Source organism: Medicago truncatula, chromosome 5, assembly GCF_003473485.1.
Source record: "Medicago truncatula cultivar Jemalong A17 chromosome 5, MtrunA17r5.0-ANR, whole genome shotgun sequence".
NCBI classification, from domain to species: domain Eukaryota; kingdom Viridiplantae; phylum Streptophyta; class Magnoliopsida; order Fabales; family Fabaceae; genus Medicago; species Medicago truncatula.
In genome coordinates this window covers 29,344,492-29,364,087 of record NC_053046.1, presented here as the reverse complement: position 1 = coordinate 29,364,087, position 19,596 = coordinate 29,344,492, and the positions used below count along the sequence as shown (strand labels likewise).

At 33.4% G+C, this 19,596-nt stretch overlaps 1 protein-coding gene and 1 pseudogene across 3 annotated transcripts; one reads left to right on the top strand and one right to left on the bottom strand.

The window, feature by feature from the left end:
- Positions 1-1,597: 1,597 nt before the first annotated feature.
- On the bottom strand, positions 1,598-15,357 carry LOC11439919 (actin-related protein 4). 3 transcript variants are annotated; one of them, XR_003012430.2, is made up of 20 exons: positions 14,826-15,357; positions 14,645-14,736; positions 13,845-14,018; positions 13,671-13,744; positions 12,488-12,571; positions 12,339-12,399; positions 12,187-12,236; positions 10,990-11,044; positions 8,956-9,033; positions 8,792-8,845; positions 7,459-7,512; positions 7,325-7,385; positions 6,981-7,032; positions 6,807-6,873; positions 5,553-5,615; positions 5,168-5,230; positions 4,063-4,125; positions 2,808-2,927; positions 2,042-2,110; positions 1,598-1,926 (listed from the first exon to the last, which is right to left on the bottom strand). XR_003012430.2 is itself a non-coding variant. In XM_024784586.2 (20 exons), exons 1-20 carry the CDS (start codon positions 14,836-14,838, stop codon positions 1,881-1,883), a joined length of 1,335 nt encoding a protein of 444 aa, XP_024640354.1. In that variant the 5' UTR covers positions 14,839-15,356; the 3' UTR covers positions 1,601-1,880. The 3 variants fall into 3 exon arrangements, 2 of the variants coding, with proteins under 2 accessions (XP_024640354.1, XP_003615307.2); XM_024784586.2 differs by having other exon boundaries at positions 1,601-1,926; positions 2,863-2,927; positions 12,488-12,568; positions 14,826-15,356; XM_003615259.4 differs by having other exon boundaries at positions 1,601-1,926; positions 2,863-2,927; positions 14,826-15,355.
- A 2,365-nt stretch (positions 15,358-17,722) lies between these two features.
- On the top strand, positions 17,723-19,119 carry LOC11426847 (UDP-glycosyltransferase 91A1-like; annotated as a pseudogene).
- Positions 19,120-19,596: the final 477 nt, after the last annotated feature.

Below are 19,596 nucleotides of genomic sequence, written 5' to 3'. Positions count from 1 at the left end.
CATATGAAACATATAAGATGTACATAAAAAATTGCTAGTTTTCTTTGGAGACTACCATGGCTGCAAGGATCATTCCTAGCAGTGCTGCTAATAGCTCCAATCAAATTTAATTACATTTGATTCAACACAATTTCTACATCAATAATGACTATGGCGATGATGATGGGTTGATAAGCGATATGTGTAATTAAATATTGATATATAAATATAATAATGGAAGGCGGATAGAAACGTGGTTGTTTAAAAAATCAGTTCACAGTAGGAACTGAGAATTTCGTTTTCATCGCAGTCAAAACAGAAAACAGAACTACGATGCATATTAGCAAAATCAAAATCAAAACCTAAACATAGAACCAAATATTAATCTTGCAAAACCAGAAGCAAACACACAACTCAATGAAAGAGAAATCAGATTAGTTTGCAGATTAGAAGAAGAGTAAACATTCAAAATAAACTAGAAACTTGAAATAATAATTATGATATTTGCAACTGAAAAGTCAATTCAGGTACAAATTAAAATCCTAATAAACAAAATCATATACCTCTTGGGTTAAAAATTAAGGAAGAAAAAAAAAATTAATACTTTTTACTTCAGATGGAAGAATGCTTTCTTAATGAATTACTATTTGACAACGAAATCCGCTGCTTGTAACACCAAGGTCCTCCATCATTTGGGTATTTAAGTCGAACCAGACTAGTCCGCCGTCTTTCTTTTTGAACAACATATCACCCTTCTTTCCCGCTCCGATTGGATGCTCAAGGCAAGGTAATGGTCCTACAACGAAGATTTTAGTCCATGATTCCTTTACACTAAGTTCACCCAAGATTGAAATGTGAATTGTAGTTGTTGCTCTGTAAACTACAGCCAGTGCAATAGACCCATTTAATAGCACCAAATGACTTGACAAGTCCGAAAAATTAGGAAAATAATCAACTGCGTTTGAGGGTGTGGGTGTTATAATGAAAACCTCTTTGCTCCAGTCAAATGACAACAAGCATGCTCCATATTTTACACTTTCATGTGTTTCAGGTATACACAGCCAGTGAGAGAGTCCATCCATGTACCATTTTTGATTGCTAGCGCAAAGCCACTGCCATAGTTCTCCTTCACATTACCCAGAAATTGGCAGTAACCGCGGCTTTCTTCAAAGATAATAGGGACATAAATGGCCATTGGAGCTCCCAAACATAAATGCTAGCCACCAACAGAGCACCATAAGGAATAGATCGCTAACTCACAACAAATACATAAAGACATCACAAAAAAGGACCTAGTAACTCTCAAAAACGATGAAGATAGAAAGTGACAGAATATATCGCTCTAGAGCCGGCGGATAACGAAGAGCAAGATGGATCAGATCAGCAATGCCTTGGAGCTTGTAAAGATGGCAGCAATAATGTCAAAGTTAAATCCTATAAAGAAAAGAAAAAAATGTATGTCTCTCAACTTGGCTACCCGATTACTGGGTAAAGTAAAACAAAGATGACAATGTGTCTTCACATATGTGGATGTGTCTACAAGATTGTGTTAGAGTGTATGATCATAGCATTACTCTTGTTAGCAATATAGAATATTGAGAATATGAGAAAAAAACGAGACTAACAAAGGCGGTAGAATTTCATTAGAATAACCTAAGAATACAAGTGTTTGCAACTTTTACGATAGGCGACAATCAAAAATTATATATCAAATACAATTAACTATTCAATAATTAAATCTCAATGGTTATTCCATATTAAAATAAATTTACACCCCAAGGGATACACAATTTGATAAATAGGACATTGTTACAGAACTCTAAGCACACTCCACATCAATGCATATTACAGTAGTAGTTAGACAGAGACCCAACAAGAATGTTAACCGTGCCAATCGCAACTCAAGGACATTTCCTTTGGATATATGAAGCTCCATGCTCTTCATACCTATTAGAAGTGCATGAAAACAATTTAGTGTTTAAGGTTATCCTTTATGCAAAAAATCTGAGGAATAATTTCATAATCATGTTTTTCTTAAGATACAGGAGGAGGAGGTAAATACTCGGATTTGGAGAACCACATCTGTTGGAAGGAACCAAGAGAAGCCAATATACTGCCTCCAATCCAGACACTGCCAATAAATTCACCATCACAAGTTAGAAAACAGTTTATGCAATGCAAAAACAAACACTCCCCGTATAAAATCAATAATTGTGAGTCAAATCACAACTTTTATAAGATTCTAAACCTAGTGTTAACCATACAACAAAATCTAAATCGACATAAATAGAAGACCTTGCTGATTAAAAAACTAAGATAGTTTATACTGTGCAAGTAGCAAAATTGTGAACATTGTATACAATCGAGAAAAACAAACTCAATATGTAAGTTTTCTTGTTCTCAAAATTAGTTTTGGAGTTCAATTTTTCAGAGCAGGAAAACATGAGCTTATAGTTTTGGAGTTCAATTGTTTTTTTCTCAATTTTGTTCACAACATCTGCACTAACCAAGACTCCTTGGCTATTAAAATATGTTCTTAAAACAACTAAGCAGGTTATTTTATTCTTTCACCTCTAAAACATTTTCAAATAATATTAACAAATATTAGTTTTGAAAGCAAATGTTCAAAATTGTTTAGTATAGTTTTCAAAGATAAGAAAAAATAAAAAATACAATCAAAGAGCCTCATAAATGTTGCTTCCTAGCTGAAAATGGCCATAGCCACCTTATATGTTGATCGCAAAATTTTATAACTGTAGAATTAACCATACAAAGAGAAACAAACTTGTAGAAATGGCAGGATATAACTAAAAGGGAAATAGCATAACTGCAAGAGATAATGCCAACATCAAACACCAAAATCATAACACTGGGAGATCGCACCTAAACCTCCTTTCAGTAGCATTTCCACTGGCCAATACCTTTACTCTAGCAGCCTGAGGGGATTCCTGCATCAGAAATGAAATTTTAGTCAACTTTTATAACAGATAACCTTTTTAGCTTTATCAAGGACGCCCCTGATTATACACACTAAAAAGATAGAATGTGTTAATATATTGTAATTATATTTATAAAAACCAATATCATTATTCAATTTTTGATAGTTTCCAATATGATTATCTTCTTTTGAAAGTATTTGAAGAATGTAGAAGCTTTGCTACATGTTTATAATGCAGTAGCACAATCTTACAGAACAGTGTGCGTTACAATTAAACACAATATTCCACCATACAAAACATTCAAAATGTTTTAAACAGTTTCGGTGATAAAAAGTTTTGAATGCTTGGTGAACGGGGGCATTTCAATTTAACATTCCCAAGATTTTAAATTCCATTGGCTTTTTACCAACTCAATCACCATGTCACCGCATAACTTCTATATTTTATTGAGATAATTCACTAGGCAAAAATCCATTAGCTCAAGAGAGAATTCTCCACTTCTTTGCAATTCCATCAAAGAAACACACGAAAGGAAACCATAACCATAGACTTCTCTTGAAAATTACATTTGAAAGTCGCAGATGAAAACAAAAAGCAGCAAACACTCCAAAAACTTTGTTGAGAAGCCAAGTATATCTACGACATTTGGAAGGGTTATTTGTACTTATCAACCACAAGCATTGTGTGTTTGGAATTTTTCATATGCAGTTTATGGAAACGGCTTACACAGGATTTGTGTGAAGTAACCCTCATTCTTTCTTAGATTGAAGAAACAATTAACATAAAAGCTCTTGTATGATAAGTGCTTATTACTAAGAGTTAAAAACGACTTGGGAAACAAAGTATAAAAAACAAGGCATTTAAAGTCCCCATTCAGCTGTACTAATGGAAGTCAGCCACTCAGCAGCGCAAAAATAGACCAACTAGGATGAGACAGAGTAAACAACAACAACCAAGCCTTACAATGCAATAATCCAGACGCACAGAAAAACCATTTGAAAAAATGTTAAACCTTTGAAATCAACACCTTAAAACAACAATTCAAAAATTATTCAAGGGTGATTAACCCAGAGCAGCAACCTACGAATTATCACAAATTGCCAGAGTGAATAATATAAACAAGGGCTTATTAGTAACATTATACCTCTAGCAAGTCTTTCTCAAGGCGTTCCTTCAGTTGTTGCATTGAAGCCGTGCCACCAGCAAGCTGAAAGTGAAATAGAATCAACTTTAAACACACAGGTAAATGATTCTGTATGATATGCTCCCATCATGCTATTCAGTACAGCAAGGCAAAACCTATCAAACAGATAACTTGGCCTATATATGTACATCATATGGTTTCAGCAAATATTTGTTGGTTGAATGTAGGTCAGTTGACTACAAAATAAACCTCAAAGCATTCCAACCACGATAAAAAAACGAGTTTCAATGCATGTGATATCAGAAAACTATATAACCTTGCTTGTTATTCTATCCTCAAAATATCTCTAAATTTTCAATAAAAAAGGATGGCCTGCTGCATGAGGCTCCTAAAATGCTCCTATCAAAATAGTTATGGGATGGGTTATAAGTGTGCAGACTAAAATTATTACTCTATTCATGTTTGAAAAAAGATAATTTGTGAAATTGGTTAAAATATGGAGTATATTATGGACACGCAGATTATTACTTTATTCATAAACCAATTTTTTTGGTAGTGATTCATAAACCAATTTGCATATATTACAATAACACGCAAATTATTACTTTATACAATTATTCTATTTCTATTTAATATGATAATTTTTAAACTATGGAGTATATTAAATAGAAATAGAAAAAAGATAGGAAATATTTTTGTGTTATTGTAAATTGGTTTATATTTGAAAAATGAGTTTGTGAAATTATGTTAATTTTGTGTAATGATTTTTTTATATTTGTATAGATTACATGAGTATTTTAGAATTTTAAATTGACCGAGTCATCCAATTTAATCTAGATTAATATACATATAATTTTTTATAAAGACCGAGTTATACGACCGAGTCATCCGGTTTAGTCCGATTCAGTCATGCGGTTCAACCCGTGACCCAATGGTCGACCAACGACTCAGTGACCCATTGACCTCACCGAGTCAATGACCGGTCCGGTTTTTAAAACTATGGTCTGTGACTCAGTGCTAATTTTAATTAAGCTCTACATAGAAACTGGGTAGAGTATATGTACAGAAAGGAACAGAGATTAAAGGAAACAAAAAATGACATTACCAGTATGCTACTAAATAATTCTCTTCGAATGTCTACGTCACACTTATTAATGCTATCGATAACCTGCAAATATTCAAAGGAATGTAAAAAAATCAGCAACAGGAAGTTAAAACCCCAAACAAAAACAATAATATCGCTACAATTGAAGCTTTTCCGCTAGGTGAGGACAGCTAAATGAATCAAACAATGTCGTAATGTCTAAAGACAGACCATATAAATGCAAGTCCTCCCAACGGCTGGCCTATAATTTTCCATACAATATCCTTCTAACCTAGCTATTAAATTGTGCTCTATCGTTTGAGATACATAAAACAACAGCAGCCAAAGCCTTTTCACACTATTTGGGTCTTGAGATACTTTTAACAAACACGTACAATCATCTTACCATTTGAGGCAGCCCACGAACTGATGGAGCGATTTCTGCAAAGCTCTCCATGCCCGGAATTGACTGCAATTTACATCGACACAACATAAGAGAAAAATAATGTGGATATAGATTGTGAAGTAATATACAGAACTGCGGGAAGAAAAAAAATAGAAGCACAATGAAAACCAAACGAACTGTGAGAAAATTTAGCAAGGGCGTGGGGGGGAAAAGGTTGTAGAGAGATGCTTTGAAGAGGCTACACTTTTTTTTAATACAGTGCATACAAAATGAAAAGAATCACACTATAGGCCTTTGTTAGGCATGATGATAATTAGATTATATTTTACAAAATAATCATTTGCAAACTTTTTCCTTTTATCAGGGACTGAACCAATACTTGCATCTTGGTTTATTAAAAAGTGTTGGCTATCTAGAAACTAATCTGACTTAAAAAGGCAAATATATAGATGTTAGGTTTTACTATATGGAAATATACTATGCTTTATTCAATTGTTATCGTGAAATTTAAAACTCAAGACATGTTTTGATTCAAAATTAAGGGAAAAGGCCTTTCAGTTCATGATTCAAATCTCAATTTGACAACCATGGTCCTTCCAAATCCAATCTTTTTTTTGGTTGACTTCCAAATCCAATCTGATCATATGTGATTGTGTAAGATAAACCCAAAAAATTTGGATTGGCCAGTGTGTTAACAAATCCCATCCCATAAAAAATATTGGCTTCATATTGAACACAAAATAAGGCTCCAATTAAGTGAGCAAGCAAGGGTGAATCTACCATTAATTAAATTTAAATAAACTGTGATCTTAATCCATTATAATCTAAAATTATTTTATTACATTTACATCACAAACAAACATGCTTTGTTTTAGTCATTCCTGAATTTTCTTTCTACTTTTCAATTTCATGCCACATGTTGAAGTGATATTTGTCTGTTTTGTTTTTGGGTCCGTTTGGTTGGAGAGGAATGGCAAGTTAGTTAGGGAAATGGGAAGGAAACACGTGAGTGGGGGTATAATGCATTTTTTCTATTTCATCTTGATTTTGAATCAATAATTGCATTTTTTTTCTATTTTCAATCAATTTCTACTTCTACAACACTATTGGGAACTGTGAGTAATGTTGCAAGAGAATATGAAAAACAATGAGGGGATGCAAAAAAATTATTCAATTTGTCTTTAATGTACCCTAAATATTCAATGTCAGATGAAGGAGATAAATTAATCACATCTTTTAATGCAGGTCACATACATGAGCCAGGGATGGATTGAAAAGAACATCTGGAATCTTAAATCTGTCAGCTCCAATTTCAATTGTCCTGTGGTATAAAATAAAATAAAAAATAAAATATGTCATGACAACCTCACACCATAGATTATGGATAAAACAAGAAGCAATAATTAGGCTATGAGAACTGCATCTTACTGGCCATCAGGAAGCTCATACGACGTCGTTGGGATGTTTGAATATGCACTCTCTGCCAAATAAAGAAAAAGGAATGTCATATAAATTCTATTAGAGTTGAAAAGGGAAGAGCATCTTTTAGACTTCTAGAGCTATCTGAAAAATATTTATGTATATGTTATTAGATCACTGAAAAAGCAACCAACCACAAAGCACATAGACCAAGTAAAAAAAATCACATCACAAGGATGACAAACCAAGTTATCTTATTAGACAGTCTCAAAAAAGAGTGTTTTCGAAAGAACAAGCCGAGGACTAACAAGATTTCAAACATTAAATGAGATGAGAACAACAGGTATACAAACCATCATATGGAGTATCTGGAGCACGGCACACACATTCCTTGATATCACTAGCAATCACCCTCTGTCACAAGGAAACAGTTACCAGACATACAAAACAAGACGTTTAATGAGATAAATCATGATCAATAACACACCTGGGAATAGAGCTTGTAGCTTTCAGACGTATTAGGAAAATCCAAGTCTACAGTCTGTCAGATTCAGAAATTATGAAAAAGAAAACATACATCATTGCTGCAGTTAATTGGATTAAAACAAAAATCATTTACAAAGGTTTTTCACAATGAATAAGTGAACAACGTGAATTTTTCTTACTGTCATTTGCCTAAAAAGTTCAAGAGTTTTTTTAATCCGATATAAAGGTAATAACAGACATGGGCTTACAGATGTATCTATAATAACAATAACAATATGTCAAGGGTATACAAGTTTTTTTGACTGGATTTTTTCCTTTGGTCAAAATTACAGACTCACCATTAATTTTAGGTATTTAAATTAGAAACCGTAAGCTATATTGTTGGTGTTTATTGAAAAAGATAAGAATTTAGATCATATTTGTTTTATTGTCGATGTCATTGAAAAAAATAAAGCATAGTTTCTAACAATTTGAAAGTCAAAAACATATACACCAATAATTTTAATCAAAATCGCAATTTAAAAAAAAAAATTAAAAACAAACCACTTATTATACTTTACATGCATTAGCGAAATAAATTAGAAAAGTGGGCAGACGGACATGGGAGAGCCTGTCTGAACGCTAGCATATACAAGAACATACATGATTTTGGGTTGGCTTTTTATCTTTAAATTATACCCTTCATTTAAACTATCTAATTACAGTTTTATTTTTTGTATAATATTATTTGAATCTATAAGTAAAAAGATCAGTTAAATCCCAGTATAATAGGAAGAAGTACACTACAATAGGAACAATATAAGTTAAATCTTTATTTGATTATGGTATATTCCAAAAAAAATATAACCAAATACGATAAACTAAGCATGCAGTTAAGCGCAATTGAAAAGTGGAAAGACGGGCACTGCACTTAGTGCCCGTCTTGACGCTAGTTTAAAATAAAAATTTATACAAATAGCTAACACCATTATCTCCTAAATACCTTTAATTTTAAAAAACGGATCTTCTTAGCATAAATTTGAAGAAACATTTTGAATAGGTCCTACTTACTATTCAGCTCAATTCACATTGTAGCAGTGTAGTGGCACATGCAAATGTTATCATATCTGATTCATAAATTAATCAAGATATAAGAAATTTCAATTGGAACGCTCAGTTTATGAAGATGTGTTGGAAGCACATATACATAATATACAGGAGCTGGAATCCCATATTCCAGGTTTTTTTTTTTAGGGTGGGGTGAGGGAGATTTCGTACAATGATGAATGCATGGACGTTAAAGAAAAAAACTGTTACTAGTACTACTAGGTCATCAACATGAAAACACATAATACCTGAAACTCTCCAGGGCGTATTTCTTTTCTCCTAAAGGAATACCGAGGTTTCATCTGTACAGAAAGAAAGAAAGAAAAGAGACAAAAAGGAAATCTCAGGCAGATTAAATCGCAACAGCTTTACCTACCACTGATAAATATAATAGCTAGAGTTTGTAACTCACCGCAATACCCTTGCTTTCCAAGCTTTTCATCAAGCAATCTGTAAGAAATTCTCCTCCAATTGGAGACGTCGCCACAGCCTTGTGTTGCAAAAATTGTAGAAAATATGATCAGACAGAAAGGCTCCGTATTAGCCAAATCTCAAATATCAATTCCAGGCTAGAATGAGATCTTAAATTATTAATAATATAGAGCAGAATGGAAGACAATATGAATACGCAGAGCACACGTAACGAAGTGTTATTGTTTATACCTAGGCAATAATTAGTGCCTTACATATACATGGATACCTTTACATCAATTTTTCATTATTATCTGTATTCCTTTTTTGCAAAACCATGGTGCTAAATGATTAAGTGGTAACTTGGTAAGTAATAGATATGATAGCCTGTATATGTGTGTCCTTCATATTTAATTAAGTCTAAAACAACAATCAAAGCCTTCCCACCAAGGTGGGTCAGCTACATGGATCGAATATCTCTATGCAATATCCTACCAAGAATCATATCTAAAGATAGACCATTTAACCCCAAATCTTTCTTAATAATTTGACGTTGGTCTTCTTCTACATGTCCAAAGTCAAAACCACCTAAGATGAGATTACAATAGACGCTACCCCTACTTTTTTTCCAATGATATCACTCCTTATTCTATCTTGTCTTGTGTCATCACTTATCTGACATGGCATTCTTATCTTTGCAATAGTGGTTGTTGGAAATTCCGCCTTTATTGCGGTCTGCCCCTAGTCACCTAAATTGCGGCCTTTGGCTTGCCTTCATTGCAGCCTTCAACACCTTCATTGTGTTGGCTTTGAGGGGGTGGATTTAGTCCCACATAGGATAGATAGAACTCTTGAGAAGAGCTAATAAAGAGGAGGCACTCCTCACCTTACAAGCCGGTTATTTAAGAATGAGTTAGGCCCCAAATTTAACATGGTATCAGAGCCTATCCTAGATCTATCATTGGCCTTCCCAAATATTCCACGCTTCGGGCCCATTGGGTCGGTCGGGCTGAAGTGTGGGGGTGTGTGTTGGAAATTCCGCCTTAATTGCAGTCTGCCCCTAGTCGCCTAAACTGCAGCATTTGGCTTGCCTTCATTGCAGCCTCAAACACCTTCTTTGTGTTGGCTTTGAGGGCGTGGATTTAGTCCCACATCAGATAGATAGAACTCTTGAGAAGAGTTTATAAAGAAGAGGCACTAATCGCCTTACAAATTTTAACACTGGTCTAATTTTATTGTTGAGTTTGTCTGCCTTGCATTTAATTACATATACAGCATAGCAAGTCTTACAACTGCAAGGTAAAATTTTCTTTTAAGCGTGCGTGGATGTTGCTTTCATATCACAAATCACACCTAAAGCATTTTTCTATTTCATCCACCATGCATGGATCTTATGGTTGACATTTGCCTCTATCTCTCGTCATTTTTATGATAGACCTGTGAGACACTTAAACCATGAGACTCGTCGGATTTTCTCTAATTTTCACTTATAAGGTGTTCTTTTTTTTTTGGTGACATGTGCTAATAAAGAGACTCAGCTCAAAACCCTCTCACTTAAAGCAAAAAGGTCCTTCAGAGTTTACTTTAAGCCCCACTCACTCTTGGGCCAGCCCTGCTTGCACTTAATATACTGTATTTTACTTCAACTTAAATAACAATATGCTTCCAAGGCAGGTCTCCCTCAGAGTTTACTTTAAGCCCCACTCACTCTTGGGCCAGCCCTGCTTGCACTTAATATACTGTATTTTACTTCAACTTAAATAACAATATGCTTCCAAGGCATGTCTCCTTATCTCAAGCTTTTCATTTATTCCTTCTCCCCACTCTGAAGAGAACCTATTGTATGCCTTTCCACTATCTATATGATAAAAGACATGTAAATACTAAATAGTAATTACAAGATTGGAAGACTTCAAAACCAAGTTATTTTTCAAGAAATTGGATAACAAACTAAATAGAGTTTCATCAAATGAAAATCTAATTCAATTAAACTATGTGAGAGGTGAATTTTATTTGATTCATAAATAATAAATACCTTCTGAAGAACATAGCCATCATGTACCGGTGCAACTGTAGTTGATCCTCCACCACTGAGCAATGGAATAATACGAAAACCTCTCATCAGCAACACTTCCAGCATTATATTGCAGCATAAAAGTAGACTACTATATTTAACTTTCAAATGGAGATGGCTCCTCTATTTCAATGTTGTAAATTGAATTTCTATGTTTGTTTTTATTTTAATTTGGTCCCATAATATGCCTTGTTAAAATTAGAGTGTCTGTGTTCAACTTTCATCACTATAACCACACCCATTATGATGCTTAACACATAGCATTGCACTAGGATTACTTTATAATAATCACACATAAATAAACATATATAGACATGTTAACACATGAATGGCAATGAAACTTGTAGACTTTTATTTTGCAACTAGAAGTACACTGTTTCACTCATTTATTTAAGAATGCATGTTTCAAAGAAAGTAAAAGCCGCTTTATCATCACTGTAAAAAATTATATTCCAAAACTGTAAGCAAAATTTATTGTGTGCCATTCTTGGCTCATTTCGTGATGATTACATGGAGAAACCTTTTTTTTATCCTGCTACTAAAGCAACACCAAATACTTTTTGTTAGGCTTCAAGTGACTACTACTTCGAGGACGACGTGAGGAAGGGGCCAACGAGGGTTATTAAATGGTGGCCACCGCACATTTTTGACAAATTGCCATAGCAAGATTGTGACCGGATGGACGCCATGGCAGCGCCGTAGGCTGCAATGGCGTGTTTATACGGCGGATTTCGGCCTTCTGCTAAATTCTGCAAACGGAAACACTGCTACATGGCGAGGAATGTGGGAAATGGAGGGAATTGGTTACGGATATGGATAAAAGAGGGGGAGAAGGATCAGGGAGAGGTAGATATAAATGACTAAGGTGGAGAGGTTTTGGGAAAGGTGCGCATGCTATTTTCTTTTCCCTGCATTTTCTATGTAATTCCAGTCTCTCAGTCGAGAACAACTTTTGATTGCAAAGGGCTTGACATCCATTATTTCTAACTCTAATATCAAGTGCGTATCATTCAACTACTATATTTAGTAAGAGTGGGGCATAGTGAAACAAGACGACCATATCAATAATCATCCATATACAATATACTAAGAAGTTGCCGATTGAAATTCAGAAAGGATAGAAACTAGTAGCTAACACATAACTTAATGATCTCTTACCAATCAACAACTAATGATGTGGCACGCCCTGATGCAAAAGAAGTCAAAACCTATATCACAAACAAGTACAATTTCAATAGTCTTTCATTCTCACTTGATAACATATATTACTTTAGTTAGAGATAAAGGTCAGTGTAGGACTGTTCACTTACAGCATTTTTTGCCAAAAATAATGCAGGTGCTTTGTACTTCTCAAACATAAGCTCTGCTGCCCTGCAAGAATCACAACAACTGAATTACACATGTTGATGTTTTAAACAGAGCTCCATTAAATCTAGATGATAAATTACAGCCAGAATACCTTTCTCTCTGTTGTTGAGCATTAGAAGAAGGCTCTGCAAGGAGCATGGGATGCTCTTTAGGATCAATCAGTAGACACTCCCTACTAAAAAAGAAACATGTCAATTTCAGAATTATATAATTTCTATAGTATGTGACTAAAATGCTCAGAAAAGAAAAAAACAATACAAAGGGAAAATAATGAAAACCATACAGAGAAGAAAAATCATCAAATAGTGAAAATATTCAAAACCATGTTAGGAAAATAACCACCAACAACACGAGAAGCGTATTCAGACAGGTAGGGCCAGCTACGTGATTCAAACATTTAGCAATAGTATATAGCAAGAAAATAAATCAATCAAATAATCAATCATTTAGTGTAACGAGTCTATTATAGTTTCTTCTACAATATGTAATGTATATAGAATGAATTCCCTCTGTTTTTGCACTTTTTCTATGTTTTGGATATTAGAGAACAGAGTTCTCTTTTTCGCTACTGCCATTGTGTCTATGAGTAGCTGCGTACAAACTCCCTCTATCACACTGCTCTGTTTTGGATACAAGAGACTTGAGTGACTTATGAATTATGACTTTAGGATTTGCTTAACTAGAGTTCTTTAGTTGTTTGTTGCATTTTTATCAAATTTGTAAGACTTGATGTTATGAATCTTATGATCCTAAAATTGAGTTTTATCAACTATTTTGGGTGTGATTTGTAGTTTTTTATTTAATTATGTTGTTTTACATGCCATAGACAACACTGACTACCTTGCTCGTCACTATTCACTGTTATATTTATCTTTTGCAGTTGTTGACACTTTGTTGTGTATCATTCACAACACATATAGAGCATCACTACACTAGTGTTATAACTATCTAGTAATATTTTCTGTTGAGTCTGATAGCAGCTTAATGATCATAGATTACACCTGAAAGTATTTATTTCGTCCAATCGGCTTAATTTATATGTGGGTTGGTCCCCCCACCACCTCTCAATCTCCACACAGTTTGTAAGACTGATAAAAAATATCTAAAATGTACAACTTGCGGTATGAAGTGATCCCTAATTTTTGCCTCCAAAACAAAGCTGCCTAAGAACTTGAAAAAAGGCCAATCACATGTCATAAAATAAGAACAGTATAAAAAGGAAAAACACATCCTTACAACACAGATCATAGAGAGATTAGATCATCAGTATAAACCTGAAGGCATGATCCCAAATGCTGTCAACAATATCCCAGTCAGCAACAATTCCATCCTTTAATGGAGACACCACCTGACATCATAAAATAAAAAGATAATTGCACCTATGAATTATAAAAATATGAAATCTAAGAATCAAAAACTAATCAAGAAGAACGTTACAAAAGGGTTACCTCCATAAAATCTCTACGGTAGCCCAAGGACTGAGATCCTACATACAATTTTCTCTTTCCCTTGGCTTTATCACCGTCAACATTTCTAATATTGTTCTTTGATTCACCAGAGCCAGAGTTCTTTTCAGCATCATCTGATTCATCGACGTCCATTTGATCAATCGCTCCAACAACCTTAGTTCATATGAGTCAGGACAAAACTCCCCATCATCACATTATCAATGAGTAAACCATCCATAGATTTTAAAAGATTTTAATCTATCAAACTATAAAACATATGAATCTCATTACACTATCTAGCAGACAACCAGTACTGACTTACAACAACAACAATAATCAAACCTTAACCCACTAAGAGGGGTCAACTACATGGATCAAACGACACCATAATGAATGTTCTATCGTATATCATATCCCTATCAAACTCATTAATCTCTAGATCTTTCTTAATAGTTTTTCTAGGTCTTTCCCGGCCTATAATGATTTGACTACCCTCCATCTGAACTACTCTCCTGAATCTACAGCACTTCTCTCTACGTGCCAAAACCACCTAAGCAGAGTTTTCCACTATCTTTTCTACAATAAGTGCTACCGCAAAGATTTTAATCTAACAAACTATAAATTATTCCTGCACCTAATTACAATATCAAACAGTACAAACTTGTGACCACATGAAATTGCCAGTACCCTCTTCATCATTAACATCAACAACAAAAGCTCTGAAAGTAGTAAATAATACCAGTGACACAAAAAAACAACAAAATACAAACAAAACAAAAAAGTGTAATGAACACACTTACAGAAGGAAACACAGCTTTGGGAGCATCTTCACCGGCATAACCAGCTTTACAGGTATGTGAACCCAAATCAATTACTATAGCTGAAACTTCATCTGCAAATTCAACAAAACAAACAATGTTGAGAAGTAGCAGAAGAATAAGAGAGTAAGAAGAAGAAAACATAAATTGTTCTCGCACTCACCCCCGCCGTACATGGCTGCAAACTCGACAGGACAATTAGGGTTTACGAATTATTTTTCAATTTTGGGGTTTTTGAAAATTCTCTCTATGGTTTCAGTTTCAGGAGAGAGACAGACGGAGGAAGTGAAACTGGGTTATATGCTTTTTACGGGCACGGTAGTGTAAACCAATGTAATTAAAACCGGACCGTCCGGTTCAATCGGTTGGACCGGGAACCGGACTTGAATACGGTCCGTTCACTGGTAAAAACCGCCAAGTAAATGAACCGGTCAAAAACCGAAAAACCGGCGGTTTAGTCGATTTTATGGGTTGAACCGTATCTTAATGTTTGTAGAGAAAATAAGGGAAGAAGGAATCGGAAAAGATGCTAGATATCATATTCTTCCATCTCAGTTTTAATATGGCTGAGAAATGAAAATATAAAGTAGAAACATTGTTATTTCTTGCATATTCTTTGATTTTGTGCTGGCAGAAGATAGAACCAAGATGCAGTACACAATGAGACAACTGATAGGCAGCCGCACAAGCTATAATGAGAATATGGAATTAGGACTATGTGTTAGTATGAATAAGAGGGATTTGGGCTTGGAGCATATTGACCCAAGAGCTAATAAGAATAATAATTTACACTCATTAATTTATATATAATTATTAATTATTAATAAGTATCTTTTATACACTTATTTTTATAATTTTACTTATTAAATCATCTATTAAATTTGAGTGATGTTTAAATTTTAGTAGTATAAAATATGAATATTATTTAATTTGTGTGTAAAATAGTTTGATATAAAAGAAAAACATGTATTTAATTATTACCAGTTGAACCCCGGTCCGACCTCTAAATCTTGAACCCATCAGTTCACCGGTTCAATGTCCGGTCCGGTTTTGATTATCTTGGTGTAAACCCACGCCAATTACTGCTAGTATCCCCATGTTTTCTAAATACACCCTCAAAAGTAAAAAATATTTGTTTAAACTTTAAAGACTTGAACATGTGATTGGTCACTTTGACATATTTTAATATTAGTCCTTCCAATTTTTTGTTTGGCATTGATTCATGCACTTTGTACAAAATTTGCAATTGGTCATTCTGTTAAGCACATGTTTAAAAAAACAAAACTAATTGTTGTTATGTGGACCAATTATCATGTGAATCGCTAAGGCTTTGTTTGGATTGATAGAGTAGAACGAAATGAAGCGAAACGAAACATAATGAAACGGAGTGGAGCAAAGCGGAATGGAATAAATATTTCATTCCATTTCCATTATTTGGATATTTATAATACAACACTATTTATCCTTGATTAAAAAAACACTATTTATTTATTTAAAACATATCACTACTAAAATTTTATTTTATTCAACAATTCAATCATGAATTTTCTTACCAAATTGTTGTAATTCATACTCTAAACACATGAAAATAAAGAAATTGACAATATCAATTTAAGTTGTGTCAATTATAACCATCATAATGCAACGGGATTGTTTTGAAGAACGAACATAAGATAAACATAGCAAAATTCATCCGTAAAAAAAGGAAAATTTTGCTCAATGTGTGATGAATGATTGAAGACATAGAACTTTGTTTTTGACGGATCCAGAACATAAAAGAAGGTATATTTGAGATGAAGATTAAATTGTGTTGATAAATAAAAAGAAATGATACTCACGTTTCAAAATTATTAATGATATTTTTTTATGAAATTTTGATTTGGATTAAAACTAAAAATATAAATGTTTGTTTTTTAAGTTATAACAAAGCAAATTAATCTGTACCAAAAAAAAAAAAAACAAAGCAAACTAATCATAATTATTTATAATTATTTCAATGACACCAATAATATAACAAAAAAAATCTATTTTTTTTTAATGACACCAACAACGATCTTTATTACATAAAAAGTTGTTTAAGCGTATAATTGGGATAATGAAAAAGTAAATATAAATATACTCATCTAGTTCGTTACACTTTTTAAACGATAAATAAAAAAGATCACACATACATATATGGGTTAAATATGTTTTTGGTCCTCATAAATATACAAACTTTTCGTTTTAGTCCCTCTAAAACTTTCCTTCAACTTTTAGTCCCTTAAAAATTTTCCATCTTCACTTTTGGTCCCTATTTTAAAGTAAACTCATATGTAGAATTCATATTTTTGAATCAAATTTTCCAGAAAAATTCATAATATTATATGAATCTCTTCCAAAAAAAATTTAGAATTTTTTAACAAAACATAAATTTAATATGAATTTTTATATTTTTTATGGTTAAAAATTCATATTTAATTTATGTTTACTTAAAAAATTCTAAATTTTTTTGGGAAATGTTTTTACAATATTCTACACATTTCTGTACAATTTCGTTAAAAAAATACTAAAATTTACTTTAAAATAGGGACCAAAAGTAGTGATTCAAAATTTTATAGGGACTAAAAGTTGAAGGAAAATTTTGAGGGACTAAAACGAAAAGTTGGTATATTTATAGGGACCAAAAACATATTTAACCCTACACACATATATATATATATATATATATATATATATATATATATATATTCATATCGTGTTTGTTACATTTTTTTAATATTTAAATTTATTCTTACCTATTTGTTACATGTGCTATTTGTATTTAAAACTGATGGCATTTTTTGAAAGAGAAAAAATCAACCCAAAAGAGCTTAAAGAAGTTATTTTCTTTCTTTACATATACTAGCGAAAAGACGGACACCTACGAAAAAGAGGATTTTCTATAGATATAGATATAGTGTAGATTAAAATAAGGATCCTAGTTAATAGGATCTTCTGTTTGACTTGAAGGCGGAGAGGGAGGGAGGGAGGGAGGGAGGGAGGGAGGGAGGGAGGGAGAGAGAGAGAGAGAGAGAGAGAGAGATGCTTCCGTGGTCAGCATTTGGCCACTTAATACCATTTTTCAAACTTTCAATCGCCTTAGCGAAAGCTGGTGTTCATGTCTCCTACATATCAACTCCCAAAAAAATTCAAAGACTTCGAAAAATTCCGTCAAGTCTATCACATTTGATTGATTTTGTAGAAATTCCATTGCCATCGTTAAACAAAGATCTCTTGCCAGAAGGTGCTGAAGCAACTATGGACATTCCATTGGATAAAATTCAATACTTAGAACAAGCATATGATAAACTCAAAAATTCAGTGAAACAGTTAGTATCCAATTGGTTACCTAATTGGATAATATGTGATTACAATCCTCATTGGATAGTAGATATTGCACAAGAGTTTCATATAAACCTAATATATTATTATGTTGTTTCGGCAGCAACATTAGCATTCCTTGGACCGCCAAGTAATATGAATGGTCGCTTCTCCCAGACAGTTTAACATTGCCACCGAAATGGATGACATTTCCATTATCAGTTGCTTATAACAGAACTGAGGCAGTGGCATTTTCTAAGTATGTCCATCAAAACAATGGTTCTGAGGTTAGTGGTATTGAAAGGTTTGTCAAGGTAATTGATGCTGCTAAATCTATAATATGTTGCAGTTGCTATGAGATCGAAGGTGAATATCTGAACCTATACAAGAAACTAGTAGGGAAGCCTGTGATTCCTATAGGTTTGTTGCCTGTAGAGATGCCACAGAGAGGACTTCTTGATGGATTGGGCTCAGTAACAGGATCGGGAACAGGATTAAGGACTGCGATATTTCAGTGGCTTGATAGGCAAACAACAAAATCGGTTGTTTTTGTAGGGTTTGGGAGTGAATGCAAATTGAGCAAGGAACAAGTTTTTGAAATAGCTTATGGGCTAGAAGATTCTAAGTTGTCATTTTTATGGGGATTAAGAAAGCCTAATTGGGCATATAATGATGAAGATTTTCTACCTATTGGTTTTAGTGAAAGGTCATGTGATAGAGGACTTGTTTGTATGGGATGGATACCAAAACAAGAGATATTAGCACATTCATCTATTGGGGGGTCTTTGTTTCATTCTGGGTTGGGTTCAACAATTGAAGCATTGCAATTTGGAAACAAACTTGTTGTGTTACCATTCAATGTCGATCAGCCTCTTAATGCAAGGCTTCTGGTGGATAAGGGTTTGGCTATTGAAGTTAAAAGAAATGAAGATGGAACATTTACTAGATATGAAATTGCTAAATCACTTAGACAAGCTATGGTGTTGGAGGAAGGAAAAGAACTCAGAATTAAGACAAGAGAAGATGCGGGAATTGTAGGAAATTTGAAGCTGCATCAGGATCATTACATAGCAGCATTTGTCCAGTTTCTCAAGGATGGAATCAGGAAAGCGATATGAAGTTGAAGAGATTATAAACTTCTATTTTTATTTTCATTTTAGGACAATCTTACTTCACCCGACTGTACTGTTATAAATCTGGTAAAATTAACTTAAGAGATGAATTGTGTAATTTTGTCTTTAGTTTAATAGTAATATGCACCGCAAAAATATTTTTAATGTAATACAAACTATTTAAATTAATTAGTTTTTGATTAGTTTGTACCACATATGATGCTAATGTGTTGGTTAAGCTATAGTAACTATGAAAGGAACCTTATTCCAAACTTCAATTATATAAATTTTCTTGCTGGTCAGACCCTCTGGAAAAATATTTGAAACTTCACGTAATGTTAATCCCAAATTGAATTTTTAAGTAGTACAGTACAATATATGGTGCATCAAAGCGTAGTAATAGCTTAAAAATTTAGAAACAACCTCCAATCAATAAAGTAGTAAAATGTTGTGTTGTAAACAACATTGTAAATAGTAATATGT

Coding starts and splice junctions, on each gene's coding strand:
- LOC11439919 (XM_003615259.4), bottom strand. Junction 12,400..12,487: donor GCTCAACAACAGAGAGAAAG/GTATTCTGGCTG, acceptor TGATTCTTGCAG/GGCAGCAGAGCTTATGTTTG. Junction 4,126..5,167: donor AATTATTTAGTAGCATACTG/GTAATGTCATTT, acceptor TTTCACTTTCAG/CTTGCTGGTGGCACGGCTTC.